The sequence below is a fragment of the Gnatocerus cornutus genome, chromosome 8 (assembly GCF_029298725.1).
Source record: "Gnatocerus cornutus isolate USDA-ARS CGAHR chromosome 8, icGnaCorn1.1, whole genome shotgun sequence".
Classification (NCBI taxonomy): Eukaryota; Metazoa; Arthropoda; class Insecta; order Coleoptera; family Tenebrionidae; genus Gnatocerus; species Gnatocerus cornutus.
The window spans coordinates 14,589,565-14,613,593 of NC_142240.1; the positions used below are offsets into that span (position 1 = coordinate 14,589,565).

Sequence of the window (24,029 nt, forward strand, 5' to 3'; positions counted from 1 at the left end):
CTCTATGTGAGTACGGCCCTGTCTTTGTTGGCGTACGAGATGTGGCGCCCTCTAGGAAGACTTTCCGCTTTGTTTATCGGGGCGTTGAACCTTGTCAGCTCGGTCGGTAAAGTCTTAAATTTGAAGTGTCCGATGCAGGAGGTGGTTAAGAAAAAAACATGGCCGCAATTGTGAGTGGTGGTGACAGTCGTCGAAAATAATTTAAAGTAAAAACATGTAAATAAAAAAAATTGTGTTTTGTGTACGGTTCAGTATCGGAAGAAATCAATGGAGACGTGTTTCTGTCACAGTGTTGGTGACTATGTGAAAAAGTGGGTGCTGTTTTGGATGTATGTTGTGTTTGGTGACCACCTGGCTCTGTCTCCGCTGTCAACTGGGCCTTATCATTCAAAATAAGATGGGCATTGTCAATTTTATACGGAATTATTCAAGGAGTGTCACGTTGAATTGGTAAATGAGTCTTTTTGTTGAGTGTGCGATTTAACCCAGACCGCTACCATAATCAAAACAAACATGCAAGAGCCCAAAAAAGCGAAAGGAACGATTAATTAAGAGGCACACGACCCAATGCACTTAACACATGTCGTGTCTTTATCAGGATTTGGCCTCACATATTGCAGTTGTACAGGACATACCCCAAATAAGCTGTCTTTGAAATTTGACTTACAAATTTAATGGTTATTTAAATGGAGATTAAGAACTTTTTAATTGTGGTTTAGGCAACATTAAACTCCAGAATGCAACTCTGAAGGAATTTACTCGACAATAAAACCAGCGCGGTATTGCATAATTACACTGCTTAAAGAATACCTTTTTTTTGTTTAAAGGAGGGCTTGTTTTTGATATCTCGACCTTCATTTTTTACTCTCAACTGGATGAACTTTTATGACCAGAGGAACAATTAAAACTTAATTAAGATCTACAACACATCACCGAGATGCTTGTTTGTTTTATTATATTCTACATTAGCCTTATTAGTGAGGACATCCGTTTCACCAATCTTATTTGTAAACGATTTCCGACTAGGAATTACTAGTTGTGATCATTTCTTATTCACGAAGAGCTTGAGGATGTCCTGATTGCGTATCAAAAAACGAGAAGGTCGCCGATTGAATTAGTAGAGAGGTCATGTTCATTGTTGATGAGGTTTTAGATGCAAGGTTTGTGCTCATATTTTGTTAATCAGAAATGTTAAGCTTGAAGAGGCAAATTCAATGTAACGCTCAAGTCAACGAAAACATTTAATAAATGGTGGCGGATTTACAAAATGGGCTGGCAGATTAATGTCTCGGCATTTGGGGCACTTTCAAATAGCCATAATGGATTTTTCTGTTTTCGAAAACAATTTCGATGTTTTTCTTTTAATTTTAAGACAAATTTCATATATTAATCAATCATATTTGATATGTCGCTGGATTTGGAGCATCGCTCTGCTGAATAACTAATCAAAGCACAGACTTGTATTTCAAATTGGGCGTAAAATTGCTACAGAAAAAAATTACTAGTTTTTGAAAATTTCTAATTCAATCAGAACTAGAGATAGAACTTTACATTTATCAGAAGTGTCAGTGTTGAAAGCGCTTTTAAAAAGAAGTAAAACTTAAGCAGCAAGTATCACAGGTAATAAGATAGAAATGTCATTTTAGATTTAGCTTCATTATTAGATATCTTGTCAGCAACTTTGATGCAAAAAGTGACTGTCTACTAGGAGCTGCTTGATTGATCGTATCATTAGTTTCGCTGTTTTTGCGACCAACTTCAGAGACAGTTCATTCAAATAAGACATGGGATGATATAGTCTTATCAGCTTATCACTCATTGCCCAAAATAATATTATTAATTAAAGAAACAAAATAAAAGATTCACTTGTTTTTCACTTTATTATCAAATCATTGCCTCAAAATATTCACAAAATTCTTCTCTTCCCAAAACATCAGAAAATAACGCGAATTTCATAATCAAAATTTCATTAATTGCTCGACCCTCAGTCTCGTTTTTGTCAATATTTACGCTGTTGTTGGGATTTTTCACGGTTGATCGTTATTTCCAATGTCAGCTGATGGCAATAGACATATTTTATTTTATTTAGATGTGTATTTTTAGTTTGATCATCCTTCTTGTTAAGTTGGTATTTTGTTGCAACGCAGGTGGTCGTTGATTCGTTGAAATTACTGTATTTAATTCGATTTTATGCTGTTTGTTTAACTTTGATCGTGTTTTAATATGGAACACCTTCGTACTTAATTAAGTTCTTATGTAAATAAATTTACCGCAAGTGTGATGCATAAAAACGTAGTAAATGCAACACCACAAAACGAACATAAGAAATTAATTAGTATCTCTCATAGTAAATTATTATTAATGGGAAATAGCACTTTAGTACAATGTTGTCGTTGTTTGAATGTCAATGTAGAGTTGATACCAAATTGAAGGAGAATTCTTCATTACTTGTAATTCGGGGATTATTGAATTTGCTCAAAAACTGAGCCTCCCCAACTCCAATTTGAGGGTGATGATAAATGAAGCGAGCAAACCAAATCATTGCGCTTTAATGCTCACGTCAAGCTTTTCAAAGCTTTTTCGTACTGTTTACACCTGTGAACAAGTTGGTTTAAACATTTCATATTTAGTTACATTTTATAGGCAGGCACGAAATTGTGGATTTTTTATCAACCCCCACTTGCATCCCTCAAACAAAAAAGTTGGATCACTTTGAACCCTCCACTTTAGTGTTCAAATTCCGAAGACGTGAGATGTCGCGTCCGGAATGCGGCTGACGAGGATTGAACGAAGAATTTAAAAAAGAAAGTTATGCCCCGTGGTGCATTTATTACACGTTGTGGTTGTTCAATGCGAGACATATGTCTTTGACCTTTTCCCTCATTTCTAGGTTTTGAGTGAATTTCGATTATCGTTGACATTTCATTGATTTCAACAAAGGCTAATGGTCGTTCTAAATTAAATTTTAGAGCACTTTTCTTCTTTGTTAAAGAGCCAAGTACGGAGAACTCGGCGTCGACCTTTTTGCAGAAATTCTTTCGTCTCAAACATCTATTTTTAGTTAGGAATCGAATCTTTTTGTCGTCGCGATTACTTAGACATTGCTAACATTCTTGGTTTCATTACTTATTTACCGTTCAAGGAATCATTTATAAGTTATAAACCGATAAGAGCGACCACCTCAAAGTGAAGTACAGCTAAGCTAGTGAACATTTCATTGCAATTAGATTAACCTCACATTACAATTTCCAGAGTTTGAAGTGACGTCAAGCTCGTTTATTTTTTATGCGTATTTTATCGTCGGCATTTTTTTCACTCACTTACGCAAATTAGGGATTCCCGCTAGGTTGAACTTCGACCAAAACTGCTGATTACCAGTAAAGTAAAGTCATGAACCATTTGTTTACATCATGGTCGCTATAATTGTAAAGTCTATTTCAAATATAGAGAGTCTGTTGAATCGCGACTTTTCTAGGTCGTTCTCTGAGCTGCCTTTATTTGGGGAAACGCTATCAGTTTATCAGTTCAATATCCATTTGAGGTTTCTATTTTGATGTTTGTTGTATTTCGTGCACGGAATCCTTTGTAGGTTGTCTGCACGAGAAGTGGTAAAGATCATAAGATATAATAATGTCTTTTTTATTCGGAACTGAGGTGATTGATGGATATTAAATTAAAATCAATTGGAAGCGTTAAATAAACATAAATTTTAACATAATTAAAGTCCGAGTTGTATTGTTACACTGGTCCAAGTTCGGTTCATGAATGAACATGACTAGTTTAATTGATATTTAATTAACTGCCGAAATTGATGTATAGCTCGCTGCGCTCGCGCAAAATGAATAGCTATTATTTCTGTGTTCATTGTGATTTTAGAACGTAAAATGATTGACGTTTTTGTTAATTATAATTAAAGCCTGAGAAAGTTTAAGTCTCTAGACTCTTTTGCACCATTGTCTTCCAGCATTCATACTTTATTTATTACTTTACTACACCTCCAACGTTCGAGCTCAGTGATTTAATGGTCTTAGCTCCACAATTTGTCTTTCCGTTTCGCCACTCATTCCGTCATACAAGATATTGTTTCTCAAAAACAATCAATACTAGTCAAACCCTTCGAATTGCTCTTATCTCCAAGAATCGTTGTTTTTGAATTGGGTTGTCATCATTTTGAGATTTGGTGGAACGGCAAATTCGTCGCGTTATCTTATCAATGTAACTAGAGTGATTTGAAAATTTCAGACTTGACGAGCTCGACGGATGCCTCCGTTGGTGGAGCACTACCACTTCCTGACGTCCATGGAACCGCCCCGCAATGGAGACATGGTCAGCTCGGTTCATGTGGGCGAGCGAACGCACAGGACCGCCAATCCCATCACGCCGACGTTATGGACGGCTCTCTACGACTACGACGCTCAGGGTGAAGATGAACTTTCCTTACGAAAAGGCCAAATCGTGGAGGTTCTTTCCGAAGACGCGAAGATCTCCGGAGATGAAGGCTGGTGGACAGGGAAGATCGGCGACAAAGTCGGTATCTTCCCTTCGAATTTCGTCGCTTATGATGATCCCATCAACCACGTTAATTCCATCATAGCAGACATACATCCGATCGAAATCGATTTCAATGAATTGGAACTCGAGGAGGTGATTGGTGTCGGCGGGTTCGGTAAAGTGTATCGTGGTGTGTGGAAAGGACATGAGGTGGCCGTCAAGGCCGCCAGACAAGATCCAGACGCTGACATCTCGGTGACTTTGGAAAACGTTATCAAGGAAGCGAAACTGTTTTGCTTGTTAAAACATGATAATATCGTGTCATTAGAAGGTGTTTGTTTACAGGAACCTAATTTGTGTTTAGTGCTTGAATATTGTCGTGGTGGTTCGTTAAATAGAGTGTTGGCGGGGAGGAAAATTAGGCCGGATGTTTTAGTCGATTGGGCTATACAGATCGCAAGGGGTATGGACTATTTACATTGCGGAGCACCCATTTCACTCATCCATCGGGACCTGAAAAGTTCAAATGGTAAGTTTGGAAACATTACAGTACCTACTGCTAGTTAAAATTGCATTTGGTTCTCTGACAGATCAAAGATAAATTGTTACAGATTTCTAGGTGCACGCGAATTCACATGATTGTGTTCACAATGCATAAATTCTAATTAATTCTTACTTTTTTAAAACATATCACTTATGTAACAATACTTTCACGGCCACAAGAAAAAACTCTGTCCGGGTCCGGATATCGTTTTCTTTAAACGTTTCTCCCCGTTTTGTAAAAACACTAAAAATGATGATTAGTCTGAAGCTAGGGGTTTAGTTTGGCTAGATCGATGCATAATGCACACCTGGTTTCCTGTTTTTTCCCCATTTATAATTCTTATTTTTATCTGTTTCGTTGGGAATACGCTGTAATTAAATAATAACAGTTATTAGCGTTGCAGCAAAACAAGTTTTTAAAACAGTGCACGTTTAATGATATTCGCTTTGTTCAGTTTTTTAAAGTATCACGTTTATACAACGTCTGCACTGTGGTTTCGTAAGCTCAAAACTTTTATTTTTCTTTGAATGTGTGGGTCCCAACTACATATTTTATCGTATGGAAGATCTATAGACTCAATTTTCCCTCATCGCTGATTCACCTCAGCATCTATTGAAGAAGTAGATCAATATTTTCTGCGTCAAGAACTGCTTAACTTTCTTGTGGATGTCATTTCCGACGCCACTTTGATAAATGACGGTTTTAATAGTCTACACTTTACACTTTTGATCCGATTCCAGTTTAATAACACCATGGGTCTGCACCTGCAATGTGTTTTCATTTGGTAACTTTATCCATATGGACGTGTAATTGGGCGTCTCCGAGGTTAATCGTCTGGGAAGGTGTTGCAAATGAGTTGAACGCCTTATTAAACATTTTTATTTCTCCGCTAATTTACGTCTTCTGAGATGGGTCGGGAAATAGGCTGTTACGCCCACTTATATAATTAAATTCTATGGGTTTGTTTTGGATTTTATAGTGCCAGCTTGAGAGCCTTTTATTAAAAATCTAAATAGAAACTGTATGTTTAGATATGTTCGGATATGTTGGTATGTAATTAGTTGTAACCACGTGTTTTCTTTGTGGTAGAGGTTTACAGATACGCACGAGGTCAGCATTAATATCAGGTGTTCATGAATTGTGTGGTACGCAAAGGCGAAGAATGATTGTCGTTCAAATGCTTGGATTTTGAAAGCTTTTCCTCCACTGCTTCAAAATACATGCTGTCGCCGCTCATTTCATATAATTTTTTGCTTATTTATCCTATCTTCTTATTGTTACAAGCCTGTTCTTCCTGTCTCTTCGATGTGCTTAACATTCTAATGACATATAATTCATTGCCCGCTTTGTTTTCCTTTATAAGTCTGCGATATCGCGCGGAATATTTTATAGCGCTCAAGCGATCGTTGACACTGTCTTTCTCGCGAACGCTTGCTGACGATACATTCTTTTTCCACCTTGTTTTTCGTCGATTTTTAGGACATCTGTATCAGATTGCACTCTTTCGTCAAACTCTAAAACCACTTTTCCGGTTGTTATCTACGAGCGCCTCGCACCGCCATAGATAACTTTTACTGATGTTAATAAACTCCAAGCGAAAATTCGACGGAATAATCAACGTTTGCCGGAATGTTTTAAACCGCGTTCCGGGATTGTTGAAATTTTGGGGAATTCGAGTAAATGCGAATTGTTCGTGTGAGAACGCGGTGGTCGGTTTCAAGTAGCAATAATGATTTTAGTTAATTGGCACAAAAATTCTGTAGGACGGAAAATTGAGCAATTGCAGTTGTAATAAAGAAACTTTTTTCGTTTGCGTTTGTTTTTTGACCCACACTATCAGAGTTATCAGATGACATAACAGATTCGAGATTTTTTCTGCTTTATCAATTACTGGAAACCGTTCGTGTTGTCGTTTAACAGAACAAGTTCCCCATTGTTTTAAATTTTACCTGTGCACACACCTGTCGGATTATTTTTCCCAGAAATTCCGTTACAAGTGCTTTTGTCCCAGCAAATTTAACTGTCCGATTTAATCATGTCTTTAACCTTTTTGGAATTTTAAAGTATCGATCTTTATCTATTGCATGTTCAGCCCCAGCATGCGATTACCTTTTTGTGCCAAAACAGAAGATATTGCGTGTGATTTTGACGGGAGGAGATTACAATAATTCCTTCCCAAGTGGTTTAATCCGCAAGTCCTTAAAAAGACGCATGACTTCTTATCTTACATTTGCTCATGTTCAACTAAAAAAAGAACAGAAATATGGAAACACTGGTTTTGCTCCATGTTTATGGTTTTTCAGCGAGACGACTTGTCCGGTTCTGGAAAAAACATTTGTAATTAAGCGAAACGATGTGTGACGAAAGGTTCAAAACAAGAATAACGAATGATAGTTATTATAAAAGTTATGTAGCGAATGTGGTTGATTTCGCATTAACCAATTATTTTGTGGAGAACCTGTACAAATCGTTTAAGTTAATTAATTATCTCGCAGGAAATTTGTGGATCAGTGCGCTGGTATGACAACCGAGGAATTCCTTCAGACAGGACTAGTCGTGATAGAATTTTTATCGTTTTTTTTTTCATCCACTTGTAATCTTATCAAAAATGTGGACGAAAGTTTCCGTATGTCTAATATTTGTGTTTACTTTTCCATATAAGGTTGAGAATTAACGAATATTGCAATTTTTGTTTACGAAGTTCTCGAGGACGATTTGGGAAATAGGGCGACTTGAAAAACTCATTCTTATCTGAAATTGGTTTATTTAGTCTGATCGTGAAACATTTAAAATCATGAAAGTTGCTTTTGACTTATAAACTAGAAGTAGTTTCAGAAATTTCGTAGATCTCAGATTAGTTATGAAAAATTTATTCTCTTGAATAGAATACCAGTGATTTTAGCGAACTACTCCGTGACAGGCGATGCCTAGCCCAGTTATTTCACACTGCCTGCAGTAGAATGCTTGATGAGCACGTAGGTAGAGGAGATAATAACGCAAAGTTTGTTTGTTTCTTGAAACTGTTGAAAAATATTGTGGAATAATAAACGAAAGCGAAGAAGGGCATCTAGAAGGAAAACGATGATTAAATTTCTAAATAAATAAACTGAAAGCTGAGAATAACACGAAATCTTTTTTATATATTGTCCGGAGATAAATAAATGTATACGGATCGTGCAAGGAGTACTTTAAATTCCAATTTTATCAATTCTCATATCGAAGGCTCATGGTTTTTAATGGCAGTAGGTTGTAGATTCCAATCTATAATTAAAACGGGCTTATCTAAGTATGTTTGGAATTTTAAAAAGTGCACACACAGAAGGATTGAAACGTGCAGTAAGAGGAGTGAAATCAAAAAAATCATGTAAATTATTGTTTCCAATCACCGGTCCTGTAGGAAAACAATGTGGACGTCCGTGAGCCCCATCGTTTTAATAGCGAAGGCGTTTCTTCGATTTGTTATTTTAATCTCAGTCGCCTACTGGCCAACCCATTAACACCAATTAATTGGCTTATTATTGTAATCCATGCAAATTGGAAATTTCTTGGGTGAGAATTTGCTAAAACCTCGCAATCGCTGTGATATGATAATCTTAGTGAGAGCGAGCAATTGCTGAAATTGCCACCTACTCAAATCGTAAAATCCAACGATGGATTGCCAGTTTTCAGATTTGGATTCCGGATTTGCATATGTTCGACATTGGACTTCCTTAGACGGCTCCGGTAAGCGCGCCAACCTGCAACAGCACTATGCTAATGGGTCACGAGCCCGGAGGATTAATTTGGTAAACAAACTCGGAGGAGCTAACGTAATCCTCGTGTTTATCCATTTCTCCATAGTGAAAATTATCATGTCGTTGACTCAACTTATTTTTGGCTTCTCCTTTTTTAATATTCTCAATAACACACTTAATTACGTCTCCTAGACCTACATTATACACCATAAATTCAATATTAAGAGAAACTCCCATGTATCTCTTATCTGTCAAGAACAATGGCTTACGTTTTAACGTAGACAAAACATTGCATTTGCATAGAGTTAAGGAGTCGTTCCCATTCGACTGGAGTAAATGGTTTTAATTTTTCCCCGTTTTATGCGTTAACCAATTCTATGCTGTTTTAACTGTTTCAACGAATTGAAATTGTTCAATTAAAGATCTGATGCCGGAAACTAAAAATAACAGAAAACAATTACAATTATTATATCTATAAATAACAATGATTTAATCACGTGTCTGCTACGTTCGACTTGATAAAGGAAATTATTAAACGACTGACGGAAGATTTACTGCACCTTATTCGAACGTTCAATGGTTCCAGAATCGAACTTTCACACAATCATTATCGTTTCAGAAATGGGTTACGTTACATTATGATAACATCAAAGTGATAATTATCGAATTCCTTAACGGTGTTATGGCACTTTTTATGGGTTTCAGCCTGCAGCACTTTGAAAAACACCCATTTTTTACTTTTTACAGTGAAAGTGCATGGTCTGGATTTTACCCCATGTCACTCCAAACTAATGTGGGCTCTATTTCTAATTATTTTTAATGAGCAACCGTTATGGTATTTTAGTTTGGTAGCAAACAAGTATTAGAAAGTTGTAAGTGATTGTTGTAAGCCAGACAAGGCTTAACGGCAAATAGAATTTAATGAAAATGTCTCATTTTTCTCGTTAAAATTAAACGCTGCTTTGACAGACAATAAAATTTTATGGGTTCTTCCAACTACTTGGGAGCTTTATTTTTAGAATGTGTCGAAGATAAACTCCGTTTAATTTGAGGTTTATGATTCACTACAGCTGAAAATGAGATACTGATTAATCGCTTTGCGAAATTCATATAAAATGTTATCGGAACCACTGATTTTGCTAAATATAAAATGTTGTATGCAATTCGGTCGTTTGTTTGGTTTATTCGCCTCGCTCACCACGGCAAACTAATGTGAAATCACTGTGACGGCTCTGAAAATTTATTAAACTATTAATGTAGCAAGCATTGAAAGTTTGTTTCATTTATAGTCTTTCACTTTGTTTCTCCCATTGCCGGTTATGTCTCAACTAAAATATAAAAATTGCTAATAATTTATTTTAACAACTTTACACTCAACAACTACATCAAAAAGCCATAAACCTCAGAACCAATTCTTCACAGCAACAATATTAACGATTCACATCTACACTGCAGCTCGCAATTCATCACGCAAAACAATTAGACTTCAGTCACTGTAAATAATGTCTTAATATTTACAAGCACCTCGACTCGTTTCCTTATACAGGGTGTGTGGATAAACTCTGACTCTTCCTATATAATTTCCAAGACAGTTCCGGATGGTTTCATCTAACTGATCTATCGTAAAGTTGTTTCATTAATTGCCTTTTATGATAAAGACTGAGTTTTATTATGCCCCCCAGTGGCGACGAACAGTGTCGGTCAGGCATAAAAAAATTCACTATGATCCGCACCAGTTGCACTGTTTGCTGAAGAAACGACACGGTGCGTTCCACTCGGAGAAAATCAATTTTTGCCCCAAAAAGTGTGGGAGAATCACAGACGTTGATCTCTGTTGAATCAACAAACCAGACATCTTCTGAATTTCCTTTCTTGGTCTTGTTTTTACCTGCACCGCCGATCGATCTCTTGCATAATAATTGGCCGGTGAACATTGCACCTTTAATATCCTGTTCGAAAATGGAGGTCGCTAAACGGATACGTGTCTGCTTGGGTCTTCTAACTTTCGATTAGTGTCGTGATCAATATTGGGTAATTCGCTAATGTTGAATGTCAGCTGGATCCGGTGGTCGATGTCCTTTCTATTTCCACAACATGTGCTATGTACAGGGGGCAAACGATGATTGATTGGAACATTGCCGAAGATGAAATGGATGCGAAGGGAATCGTAAAAAAGCAATTGCAGAATGCGTCGGGGGAAATTTGTTAACGTGAAATGGCTTGTAAATGGGGCAAAAGCGAATACGATAAAGAAAACAAACATTGACTTGTCATCTTTCATGTTTATGTACGGATATTAGGGTTCAATAGAATGTAATTTGTAGAGGGATGCAACCCGTGTAAGTTAGCTCATGTTTACATAATTTCGAAGTTGATAAATGGTTTTCTCAAATTACTACGCTCAAAATGTGATTACGTAAACAGGATCCACGAACATCACGATTTAATTGAAAGAAATGCGGATTTTTATGATAGAGTAAGTGGTACAACCGGATTACTCAAATAACGTACATACTAACATCTCTAAGTGGAGGATTTGTTTTTCATGACACTGAAAGAAGTTTCATCAACACCTCCATAAATAACTAATATTTGAAAATAAATAGGCGTGCTAAACAAACAGATTTTGACACTTAAAAGTGCGTTTACTTCATGCGGTGTAAATAAACAGTTCCGCTTGTCCAAATAAAGAGAATTCGGAAGCTGTGACACCTTTTTCGGTTACCTTTCAAGAACTAAATGTTAGCGAACCCAATTTTTTTGTGTCTTTAACGAAATACCGAAGAACTCGCTTATCGTTCTTATCTGAGGTTTCTAGGAATCGAAATGAAATTATAATACCGCCAGCTTATTAGCAATAATTGTCACGTTGTTTTAAAATTGCAAACAGTGCAATTTGCATAACGGAAAAACCAGCAAACAAAAAAATATCAACAAGTTTAATCGGTCTAAAGTCATTGAAATGCAAACGTCCTAGTCACCGAATAAAGCAATTGACATTTATTTTTTCAAATTGTGTAAGATCATGATTTTTTGCATTTAGCCATGTTAACGCACCCATAAATCGTAAAAACTTTTAGCTTGTTGCATCATTTTCTAAAAAGCGCGGTTCTAATGCAATTACGCAGATGCGTGCACGAAACGTTGACCTCTTCAGTTAGTCAAAACTTACGTCACCTGATCAATTAAGGTGGCTGATCTTAATTTGCAACCTGGTCGATTCTTGGAATAGTCACATAAAAATTTGCAAATGTGCGGATTATTCATGAACTTTTTCGACTGCGAAATTCGCAGTAATGTTGACAACAGAATCATTTATCCCACGAGTTTCAATATTTCCTAAGTAGTAAACAGCGTCCGGTTGAATTTCTTCGCCATTCCCATGTGAACACTAGTTCCTCTTGCACTCTTTGTTCCACTTGTTTCTCTCGAGCATTTTCCTTCTCGGCTTTGAATATTGCAAAAGGTCCCATTTAGGGAATGCCGCTGTTGCTTGCATACCAACCCGACCCAAAGAAGGTCACGCTTTTCTTGATCCTGCGTCTTTTTCAGGATCGTAAAATGTCATAAACTTTTCATCGTGAAAAAGATCGATGGACGGTGCCAAGTTCCAGTAAAGTTTAGGTCAAGTTGCCAATATTGTCAGAGCGATTAATCAAGAGCGTTCAGTCTTGTGGGACTTCATAAGCTGTAAATTCAATGATTTCGACACAACTTGTTTATAACGCGAATATATCTAGTTCCGGAAATTCTCGGCATGTTTGCATAATTGCAAGTGCATTGAATTCCATACGGGCTGTGAAAAATTGTTGGCGATTTGAACGGTTTTCAAATTCTCCGATTCAATTTACAACGGACTAATAAAGAAATCACGAAGGGTGCGCCAGGCAATTGATTGAAATGAACATCGCATTCACCCATTTTAAAACATTTTTTCTTTTTCAGTTCTCCTTCGGGAGACGATCGAGAACGACGACCTGCAGTTCAAAACCCTGAAGATAACGGACTTTGGTTTAGCGCGCGAAGTGTACAAAACTACACGGATGTCACAAGCAGGCACGTACGCCTGGATGGCGCCCGAAGTCATCAAGAACTCAACATTCTCCAGGGCTAGCGATGTGTGGAGCTATGGCGTGGTCTTGTGGGAGTTGCTAACGGGGGAGACACCATATAAAGGAATCGACACCCTAGCGGTGGCGTATGGCGTCGCCGTTAACAAACTCACCTTGCCCATACCCAGCACGTGTCCACAACCTTGGAGAGAACTGATGGAGAGTAAGTGTGACGATAGTTCTTTTTATAGGTACCCATGAAAATGTAAAGGGATCGATTAGGTGAACTACAATGTTTTGACTAAAAGTATTTTAATGGCGAGACTCGTTAAGTTTAACGGCTTTATGGCGACTTTGTAGTCGTTTCTTGACAAAACTACCTCACCTGGGACGTTGGGATGTTTACAAAGATGTAAGACTTTAAATCGGCGGATTATGGAGACGGGAGTACAAGCAACCCTCGAATTCTTTTACCTTCTTCTCAGTGTGTGGTAGTAAAATCCATTATCATTTTTAAATGAACTGTTTCCATTACGATTTTACAATCGAAGGTAAGCATTAGACTTGGCCGACTTTCGGTACCATTCTTCTATTGAGGCCAATTTATTTTTAATTAAAACAATAGGACAATTCCAATAAGGAGTGATTACAAAACAGCAGTTATAACGGAATTTTAACAGCTTGTATTTTTCCGAAGAACTGCGATAATTGCTGTTACGCGGGGTCAGTTCAAGATCTTTCAGAAATTATTTTGTCCTGTCACCATGATCTCTCTGTTGTTTTAAAGCGGCTTCTTGGAATTTAAAAATCATTCAAGAATTGAAGCACAGGAAATGAGTCCGATTGATGTAACAATTACAGTGTAATATTTATTAATGCGACAACGTCATGGCTTTAATTAATAATTAATTTCGAGGTTACTGTAAATTATGTATGACGTTATCCTATTCTTGTAACTTACTAAAAAATTTCTTTTCGCCAAAACGAACAATTTATGAGTCGATACAATACCACTGCACGTGTATTTCAAGCCGAACAAAACCAATTTCGTTGTCTCAGCTGAAAGATAAAAGAGATTCAGCGATAACTGACGGCAAAGTAGCAATGATAAAATTCAAGGGGATTACTTTCTACCACCACAGCAGCACATTAACAACTCCTCGTTGGCTATTTAACGTCTAAATCGGATGAAATCTATCGATTTATTTGACCGAGGAAACGAAATGTGGCACTCGGATCTGTTAGGTGCGACGCGTGCCGAAAATAAAAATGTCTCCGAACAATAAGAGAACACACGCACACTAACAATGAGTTACGAGACTTGGAAGAAGGAAAAACCGAAGCCACAACACAAATAAGATCTTATCAAAAAGTGTCACCTACAGAGGAGTATAATTTATATTTTAACGGCATCCACCTTCACATTCATTCCGAGATATTGCTAGGGTTTATGCAGGTGGAATAGGGCGGAAAACGAGTCGTTCGTTTGTTTCCGACGATATGAGGATTTATTGTCCCTTGACGTTTTTTAGCGAACGGGAAGTGTTTGTTTCCTGATTTAAGAGCTGGGGTAGTTTTCTCATTAGGGACTTGGTCGCAAGAGGGTAATTTTAACGCTTTCGTTCATATTCCGGGACAATTAGGGAGAGTTGAAACGTGACTACGGTGGTCAATCTGGTATAATCCATCATATGACCGGAATTTCCTTCTAACCGCGATAACATTTCCATAATCAATTTATCTTACAATGATTATCTATCTATCGTAATGCATGAACCTATTCGTCACTCGTACATTCGATTACTTAACAAAATTTTCTTGTTTTTTCTGCAGAATGTTGGAAGTCGGACCCTCATCACAGGCCGACTTTTGAACAAATCCTCCAAGACCTAGACATGATAGTCCATTCATCGTTCACTCAAACACCTCATGAAAGTTTCCACATCATGCAAGACGACTGGCGACAAGAAATAGAAGAGGTCCTCTTAGAACTTCGCAGGAAAGAGAAGGTAAATTTTCATTTCCTCTCATCAACTTCATTATTTATCCTTTGCTTTTCTCATTTGGCTGCTTACCTTGAACATCGCAGGCATGTAAATCATTTGAAGAGGTAATTAGACGAGCTCACAGTTCATATTTCCGTCTAAATTAACGAATTATGTTTGTGTCGACAGGAGTTGCGTTGTAGGGAGGAGGATCTCAATAGGGCTCAAATGAAACAGCGAATGCATGAAGAGCAACTACGCCAGAAGGAACAGGAGCTGCAAGCGAGGGAAATAGACTTATTAGAGAGGGAATTACATTTTATGATAAAACAGCAGACACCAACGCCTAATAAAAGGAAAGGTAAGTGAGGGAGAAAAGTGGGTTTGACTTGAGCGGAAATAACAAGAGAAGAAACAAATGGTTATGTAATAAACGTACAGTGAATGTGACCACATTTCGTGCCGACTGGATATTATTTAACAGTCAAAAATTTTACTTCACATTCGGTTTTATCTGGAGTTATTTGAATAATATTACGATTAAATGAATATCGATTTAAGGCATTCGTGTCTTGTTGGTAAAGTCTAGCAGAACCGAGATTTTCTGAAACAAAGAAGAGTATGATGGAGCTGAAGAATTCTACGTAAATCCTTGAAACCTCTTTTGTTTCAAATACCACCGTCGTACTATATATGTTTCCCACGTTTTTTCACGTGCGGATATGGTATAGGTGATCGATTGTTCACTTTTCCAGAGAAACGTTCACTACTTAAATTAATATTATCTACTTCATTGTTCCTGTTATCGAGGTGGCACTGTACCCGGGAATTGTCACATCCACTATCTTTCCGTGGAAAAACGCTTGTTATTTCCTGCAGAGCCGATCCTAGATTAAAATTTATGTTTCTCGCTAATCAGACGACATTTAAAGGTAAATTTACTTAGAGCAAGTCAAACATGAAACGACAAAACACTGTTTATTTGCGCTAGATAAAAAACGTTCTATAACTTGCAATTTTCGCCAGTTTTGATTGTACAAGAAGTAACCTTTCCAGCGGTCTAGATCTATAAATTTATATCTTAGTAGGAATTACCTGAACAAACATAAAATATACTTTGAACTAGCAATCGCGCCTTGTAACAACAAATTTATACGTTTGTTTGTCGTTATGCGCGATTTATGCCACCATTTCTTGCATAATGTTAAAATTTGTATTTTAATTATCTTGTTTATCTAGCGCTTTCTCCCCATTGTGGAATTCCCAACTAACTCTTACTTTTTCTGCAGGAAAATTCAAGAGGTCGAGATTAAAACTCCTCAAGAAAGAACCGGGAACGAACATCAGTTTTCCCTCGGATTTCCGCCATACGATAACGGTACAACATAGTCTAGATCACAAAGCGATGTCTGGAGTGATTTCACCAAATAGTCCCCCAGGTTCACCAGCCATTGCTAGGCTAAGAGCAATAGCACGTGAGTTGAGCACCCATCCAATCATCACATCCAGAATTCATGATTTTTCAGCATGGTTTTTCGTACGCATGATTTTGTCCACACGAGTGTTTGAAATTTAGTTCGTGCTTTCATTTAGTGTCACTGTGTGTCTTTCGAATTTATTTTGATTAGAAGCACAGTTTTAAGTTAATTTTGTCACGTGGGGGAGTCGGAGCTAAAGCCGGGATTAGTCGAAACGTGCTGATTCGAACGGAATGTTATTGTCTCGATTTTTGTACGAACTTCTTAGAGTTGGAGGTAATGAGATTATTACCATACAACTCGACGAAATATCTTGTGACAGAGCCATTTTATGCGCTGTCGATTCGACCTTTTTCTTTTCAAACATAAATATTCAGTTTTATGGATATCGTGGTGAGAAAATATGGCGCGACCCTAGAAATATACAAATTTGTCGACCACATGCAGACGGTCGTTCTAAAAATATCGATTTTAATATTGATGAAGAATGAGAGATTAACTGTCGATATTACATTATACGAGCCATTCGTTTTGTACTTTCAGTAAACATGTTGATTAATTCCGTAAAATATTTGCAGGTGTTTATTTTTATTGCGATTTGCAAACAAATCGTGATAAGATCTTTTAACCTTGTTATCACAACGTAAAATGTAAACGTTTCCACTCGCACAATGTAAATAAATATTTCTAATAAATTATAGACAGTTAAATTCATTTGTATGCTATTAATGTCGGTTAAGTTGTTTCGAAATTTTATAGTGACAGCTAATGGTTTGTGATTACATTTATTTTGTTCCTGAAGCAAGTCTGTTGATTTCTTTTGATTTTTTCAAGGGTATTTGAGATCAATGAAAGTAAGATATATGTTAATTGTTATTAATTACCCTGACACCAAATCGTGATGCTAAGAATAAACGTTTCGACAGCGGTGGTCTCATCGTCAGAGTGACGACGAAACTGACCTTGGCTCTTGTTTCGGTAGGTCAGGGAAAACAGTTTTCTGGGTACGAGAAAAATTTAATAATTTCGCGCTTTTTTAAGATACAAAAATCGAGATCAATATGATTTCGCGCCGTTAACAAACCACATAACACCACCCAACGACCATCTCCCCACATAATAACATCAGCCCAAGTACACATTTTAGAGCATTGAGGGCAGAGTAGGTTGTTGTTATATTTCAGTACCAGCAGACGGCGTAAAGGGGAAAACGTGGGGTCCTAGCACTTGCCACCAGCGCGAACGGGGCCAAATAACGATGCTAAGGCCAGCACCGAACCGGAGTGCAATGTGGTCGAAAAGTGCCCCCAACTTGGACAAGACGAGGACCACCGTTTTGAGCAGGCCACCACACGACATAGGTAACACATCCCCAATTGACAGTAACAAAAGCTCTGGTCTGCAGATGTTAATAAGTAAAATGTCAGCTTTAACAACTTTATCGGAAATTAAACGGTTCGGAAGCACGCTGCGTAATAATAGTTTTCCCACAAATAACGCTTCGCTAATACCAAAACCGGGTTTGGGACAGAACGAACGGTTGAGTAGGTCGATTGGGAATATTACAGAGTCACATTATGATACTGTGTTTAGTACTGACAGTTTCGTGATAGCGAGGGGTGTCAGCAACTCGGTGCATTTTGGGAAGGAGTTTGCTGATGTCAACGACAATCACGATGACACGGAAAGGTTACTCAAATGACGATAAAAGACAGTTTTAGGTTCCCTTTTTCTTTTGCACATTGCTCTTGCTTTCCACACCTCTCTTCTAATTTTAAGCAGTTCGACCAAATTTTTTCGCATTCAGGATATTCCAAATTTAATTACTTCATTTGACAAGAACGAATTTTCTTTTGGAGTAGCCTGAATGGTCTCGGTACAACGAAATTCCGCGTGTTCGAAGCTTTCGCTGTCTCCGTGTTGTATCAGAAATCTAATCGGGTTTTTCCGTTAAGGCGTTTCCGAGGAAAACCTCCCAAATGTAATGTGTAAGTCAAACCCCCCCAACAGTTTTTTTTTAGTTTTAAGCACAGTAGCATGTCTTGATTTTGAATATATTTTAATTGATTTTATTTCAGCTTAATTTCTTAAGTAGTACTTGTTTTATATTATTATATTATATTTTGTGTAGTTATGTAATTTAGACCTATGCTGTTTTTATTTAATAAATTAAACGCCTTTTGAACACGTTTCGTTGTGGTGAAAGGTTTTATCCTATTGTGATTTTTGCGTCCGAGTGAAACGTGTTCAAACCGCTTTTTGATTCTCATTGGTGATGGTTCTATTTTATGTAATTTGATTTTCAATAAACATTGTAATAATGTTTTTTAATTGCTGTATTTTATTTTATCACTCGCATGTCCTTAATTTGGGATTTTCGCACTAAGAAAGGTGTATCAACATTGTGTTTATTGTCAAACCAATATTGATGCAAACGAGGTTTGTTGAAATTATTCCAACAAAAAATTAAACTATTAACGAAACCGATGCTTTTGTTTTAACTTACTAAATTCTTCAAAATCTTTAACAATTTAACAACGGATGCTGGAACATTTTCAGTCTTTGTAGTCTTTTTGATTTATTTATTGCTTCTGTCCGTTATTGCCAAGTAGCTTTGACGTGTTTTGTGTTAGTTGAATGTGTGAAAGAATCGCTAGAGCGTTTATTTGGGTTAACAGATTTCATTCCGCCTGAAGATTGGGGCCCGGAATATCCCATTCCTGGAACGATCAGGCATAACGTGCCCATTCCAACCCTGTACAGTGCCGACGGTAAGTCCCATTTCGTACCGCTCTAACATTACTTTACGTTTCACTAATTTTTATTTCGTAGGTCAAAGGTTGAAACCAAAGTTAAGTATTGTGGAATTAGTTTTATACAACATCGCTGCCATGTTAGCGGGGGTCGCCTCGGGTTATGACGTAAGATTGTCGAACGTGTCTCCGTTACATCCAAGGCTGCAACCAAACAGGTACTTATTAAATAATCAAATCATCTTTTTCGGAAAATTATGCGAACATTAATTTTATTTCCTGGAAAAACTCTTGTCTCTTTTTTGTTTGTGGAGATTAGTTCTCCAAATCGGTTAGCTAATTAGTTCTGTACTACGTGAGAGCGAAAACAGCTTAACTCCATTTTTGGGTAATATAAGTTAATATCAAATTATGAATGTTAAGAACATTATGTTTACAATGATACGTAAAAAAAACTAAAAAAACAATATATCGCAAAAATACAAATTAGAAAAAGTATAACCTCTCAAAGAAATGGATATTCTGAAAACTTTGAAAACACTCATCAGCCTCGCAATGTATGTCGCTTCTAAAATATATTTCAGAAGAGTATTAAGATTATTTTAAAAACCTTCTTCACAGCGCTGAAGCTGAAGATTTTTGAAGTTTTTTTGTTAATTGGTTCGTTATTGTTTGATTTTTCAATATTGTTTTGCGTATTTTGTTGCTACGTATTTATTAAATTCATTAAGATTACTTTCTATATACCGTGCTATACCTAAATTCTCGACTTTTCAAAAAAAAATAATTAAATTTGCATTACAAAAAAAATATTTCAACAAACATTTTTGAGGATTTTTTATTTCTATTAGACCACCAAATTTGTTTATAAAAGATCCTCATAAAATTGAATTGTCACCATTCCAAAGCATGCTTAAAAAATTGGAAACAAAAGAGTAAAAACACTTTTTTTCCGTATTTTTAGTAGGAAATAGGTGTCCAGTACATAAAGTTAATGCAAAATTTCATTGTGCGTTTGTATTTTGCTTATTTTCCAATTAACGTGGTGATTTTGAAATAGATTATAGGGTATTTATTTCGGACAAAAATGCCACTTCTATAGTGCAATTTTTTTAGAAAAATCCAAATATCACTGAAATGGTTCAATTTTAGTATAGCACATTATACATAAAGTCACCCTTAATTTGGATGTAGAATCTGAAAATGCAATAATATATGGGGTGTTCCATTTTAAATAAGCAAAATGTCTACTACTTCCGGCATAACTGGAAGTGTCACGAATGTAGATTTTGTGATCCAATTTGTTTTATTCGCTTATATTTGTTCCCAAAATTTCAAATTCTCATTTTTTGTAGTTTATGAGAAAAATGTAAAAACGTATATACAGGTGTCCCAGAACTCGCGCCCCAGAGAGAAAGGGCTTATGGAGGCAACAATTCTGAACCAAAATTTTGAACCATAATTTTTTAACTCAAAAAATAACCGAGATAAGACCAAAAAAACTGTAGCCAATCCCGAAGCTGAACAGAATTTGAAAATTGGTAACTATGGACACACACTATCTATTGGTCAGTTAAACATTAGACTTTCGTTGCCTAGGAAATTGGGATGGTCTTTTACTTCACTTCTCGAATAAGCTGTCGGGATTGGTTGTTAACTTTTTATCAGTTCTTGAATACTATTAAACTTTCAATTTTTGTTTTGAAATTTACCATCTGTATTGCTGTCGGCACCCTCCTTCGCTCTCTGGGGCGCGAGTTCTGGGACAGCCTGTATACGTTTATAACAGTCAAAGGGTTAATAATAAAAATTTGCCATAACTTTTACTTTAATAAAATATGAGTAGCGATCTAACAATTTCAAGCAACACCTGTAAGCATTTCTATCAGCAAATTATATTGTGAAATATTTGATATTCACTTTACATTAAAAGTTACATAAAAATAATTTGAAAAAAAAAATGGAGTTAGCTATTAGCATTTCCAAACTAAGCCACAATCGTTTAGAAGGAAAACAGAAATTCTCTTCAAGTGCTTTCATTGATTTTATTGGAGTTTTTTCCTGGGTTAAAAATAAACTCGTTAGTATTCAGGTTCGGTTTTCCAGGTGAAACCCACAGAACCTCTTACACACAGGACCGTATTCAAAATTTTTGCTTTTGCAGGCCCGAAATCGTGGACTTGCCGGCGTGGCGCCCCATTGAAAACCAAGACTACGAATACTCGACAACGTCAGGCTACAGTCATAACACCTACCACGGCCCTACTCGTCACTACCGGCCTATGTTGACCGGATCTCAACTCATCACCCTCCAGCACGAAGAACAGCGTCCTCTTCGCTTCACGGACTCTCCTCAACATCACCCTCCAAATCCATCACCTCGCCGGAAATCGAGTTCTACTAGTAACGACGGTTCGGAGCTTTACCCTCCCTATGACCGTACGGCTACTATTTACGTGCCGGGGGATTATCAAAATGATCCTCCTCATTGCCCGGGTTGTGCTGGGCGCACTGATCCTAGTCTTGGGTACCACTATGGACACTATCCCGACCATTACGCTGGGTACAGTTCTGAGTACAGTGGTACCACGATGTATGGGTATGGTACTGATTACGCTTACGACAACCCTAGCAGTATAAGTAGTCACAGTGGATCGAGAACACCGCAGCGGTTGCCGCAGGGACATAGAAGGACTCCTTCGAATGTTTCAAATAGTTCCACGACGACTAGTGGCTCTAATGTAAATCCGAGTTTTAAACTTGAAGATGAAGGGAGTTACACGTCGAGTTTCTTAAGAAGACCGTACGAACTCGAATACAACACGTACTCGCGCCAGAATTCGCAAGATTCGAACTTCGAGCGACCAACAACGTTGGAAACTTCCGGATTTACGAAGTTACGGTCCAGTTTGAAAAGGAATAACTATCAGGCAACTCAAGGACACTCCGGAGGGAACACCCCGACGAATCCCACACCTCCTGATAGTCTCACCAGCGATGATAGTTCATACGTTTCGGCGAAAGATAGCAATAGTTCAGTCAGTAGAGTGAGGTTTTCACCTACGACGTTGATAGATCTACCTGTTCCTGGTCAAAACCAAGACCCTACTGTACCTTTACAAGCGAGAAGGCCGCGGCAGAAGACGTTGGTCGAAAAGGAGTTTTGGTCATAACCCGTATATTATGTGTAGCGCGATGTGGCTTAACGTAATCTTGAAATTATTGGGGGTTAACATCGGCTACATTGAGAATTTTAGCAATATTGAGGTATTTAATACTAGCCAATAAAGTGATTCGTGTGATGTTAAGTGGAGGGGTGAATGCTCGGAAGGGTCCGTTTTGACGTGGAAAAGCAGCAACAATTTCATTCTGATATTTTATTTTAATTGGGGAGTTTGTTGTATGTAGTTTCGTGTTAGAGTAGCATCCATCCTGTGATAAAAAAAATCACATCAAGGTGGCCACCGCAGTTTAAACGGTTTTTTGCATGTTAAATTAACTAACGCACTTTTAATTGTGGCCCTCAATTTACATTAATTATGCCTAAAATGGTAGAGTTATGGAAACTCGCGCAAAAAAGGGTCCCGGAGAGGTTTTTTGCCGTTTGCGTTGACATAACTAAGAATAAATTTTTTAGTACATTGCCGTCTTTCGACCGGGAATGATTCGCTTATATTCGTGGCGGATTATCGTGGTTTTTCTGTGGCCAAAATGGCACAACAATGCGTGTTGTTAATGCTGAATGCGATAAGCGTTGCTGTTCGTGTTTATCAAAAGCGTTTCCACAATCGGTTGGGTCTCTCCAGGATTATTTACGGCTCCAATTTCGGATATTTCTGTAAGGTCAGTGGTCAAAAAGTCAACACAAGTCAAAAATTACTGGTGGCCAGAGTTACCAACATAATTAAAATTATAGAGCCGACTTGAGCGCAATTTTTTCCATAATGTGGCGTTAATACACAATTCATTGAGTTAACCTGTGTCGTTAGGCTTGGCGTTTTCTCTATTCCTGGCTGTGATTTTAACTATTTTAGTAGTACGGACGCAATTGCAAATCCAATCAAAATTTCCACGTAATTTTACTAATTTTTTTCATTACCAACTGTGCGAAACTTGAAATAGTTGGGAGCGTTTCTAAAAGGGGGCCACCCTTGAGGTGAAAACTTACATCACGGGAAGCTTCTGGTTAAATATTTAAAGACTGATGACTGCCTTGTATTTACTTGTCGGTTAGGAACTCCCTGAATTAATTCCACTCGTACCAGTATAAAAAAACCGCCTGCTTTTTGGATGGTAAATAACTCAAATTTGTTGCTCTTTTCCACTTAATAATTTAGTGTTTTCACAATATAAAGGAAGCTTGTTCTAAATAATTTAAATTTTTGCCACATCTCAATGTTGACACTTAGAATCGCGTACTTAATTTGAATGTTCCTAAAATAGATATTAGATGTTTGAATATTGGAGCCTTCGAGTGTGCCCCTCCTCCAATACACTAATGTATTCCTAGTCTAATTTGTGTATATTTATATTTTACGTTTAATATTTCGGCAGATGTTAACTCTGTACAATGCGTATTTCGGCTGTCAATTTTTATGGTATTTAATAATTATACGTATGTTTTGAATGCGGCTAATAGATTTCACCAATCGTGGAAAATATTAGCTACTTCTCTGCTCAAGTCACTGTATTTAGAATATCAGTGAAGACTCACATACTGAAATCAACATTTCACAATCCATAGTGCCTGATTATGCAGCTTAGACGTACAAGTGATAAAATATAATTAGTCATTTTGGTGCAATTTATTTTATGAGTTTATCATGATATAAATCATAATGTTGCTGCCTTAAATATGAATAGATGAAAAAGTGATTATCATTTTATGTGTAGAATTTTATACCCGTGAGGTGGTGGAAATTTAACATTTTGGTTGAAATTTTCCAGTTTGACTTATTGAAAAGACTGGCTTTAAACATTCCATATATCAAG

At 37.1% G+C, this 24,029-nt stretch overlaps 1 protein-coding gene across 3 annotated transcripts; it reads left to right on the top strand.

Moving 5' to 3' along the window:
* The first annotated feature begins 103 nt into the window (after nucleotides 1–103).
* On the top strand, nucleotides 104–22,212 carry LOC148170177 (mitogen-activated protein kinase kinase kinase 11-like). 3 transcript variants are annotated; one of them, XM_088043973.1, is made up of 11 exons: nucleotides 104–450; nucleotides 4,243–5,020; nucleotides 12,715–13,044; nucleotides 14,655–14,830; nucleotides 14,911–14,931; nucleotides 14,996–15,167; nucleotides 16,096–16,281; nucleotides 17,469–17,645; nucleotides 18,963–19,055; nucleotides 19,117–19,255; nucleotides 21,202–22,212. In XM_088043973.1, exons 2-11 carry the CDS (start codon nucleotides 4,261–4,263, stop codon nucleotides 22,208–22,210), a joined length of 3,063 nt encoding a protein of 1,020 aa, XP_087900099.1. In that variant the 5' UTR covers nucleotides 104–450; nucleotides 4,243–4,260; the 3' UTR covers nucleotides 22,211–22,212. The 3 variants fall into 3 exon arrangements, with proteins under 3 accessions (XP_087900099.1, XP_087900101.1, XP_087900100.1); XM_088043975.1 differs by lacking the exon at nucleotides 17,469–17,645; XM_088043974.1 differs by lacking the exon at nucleotides 14,911–14,931.
* Nucleotides 22,213–24,029: the final 1,817 nt, after the last annotated feature.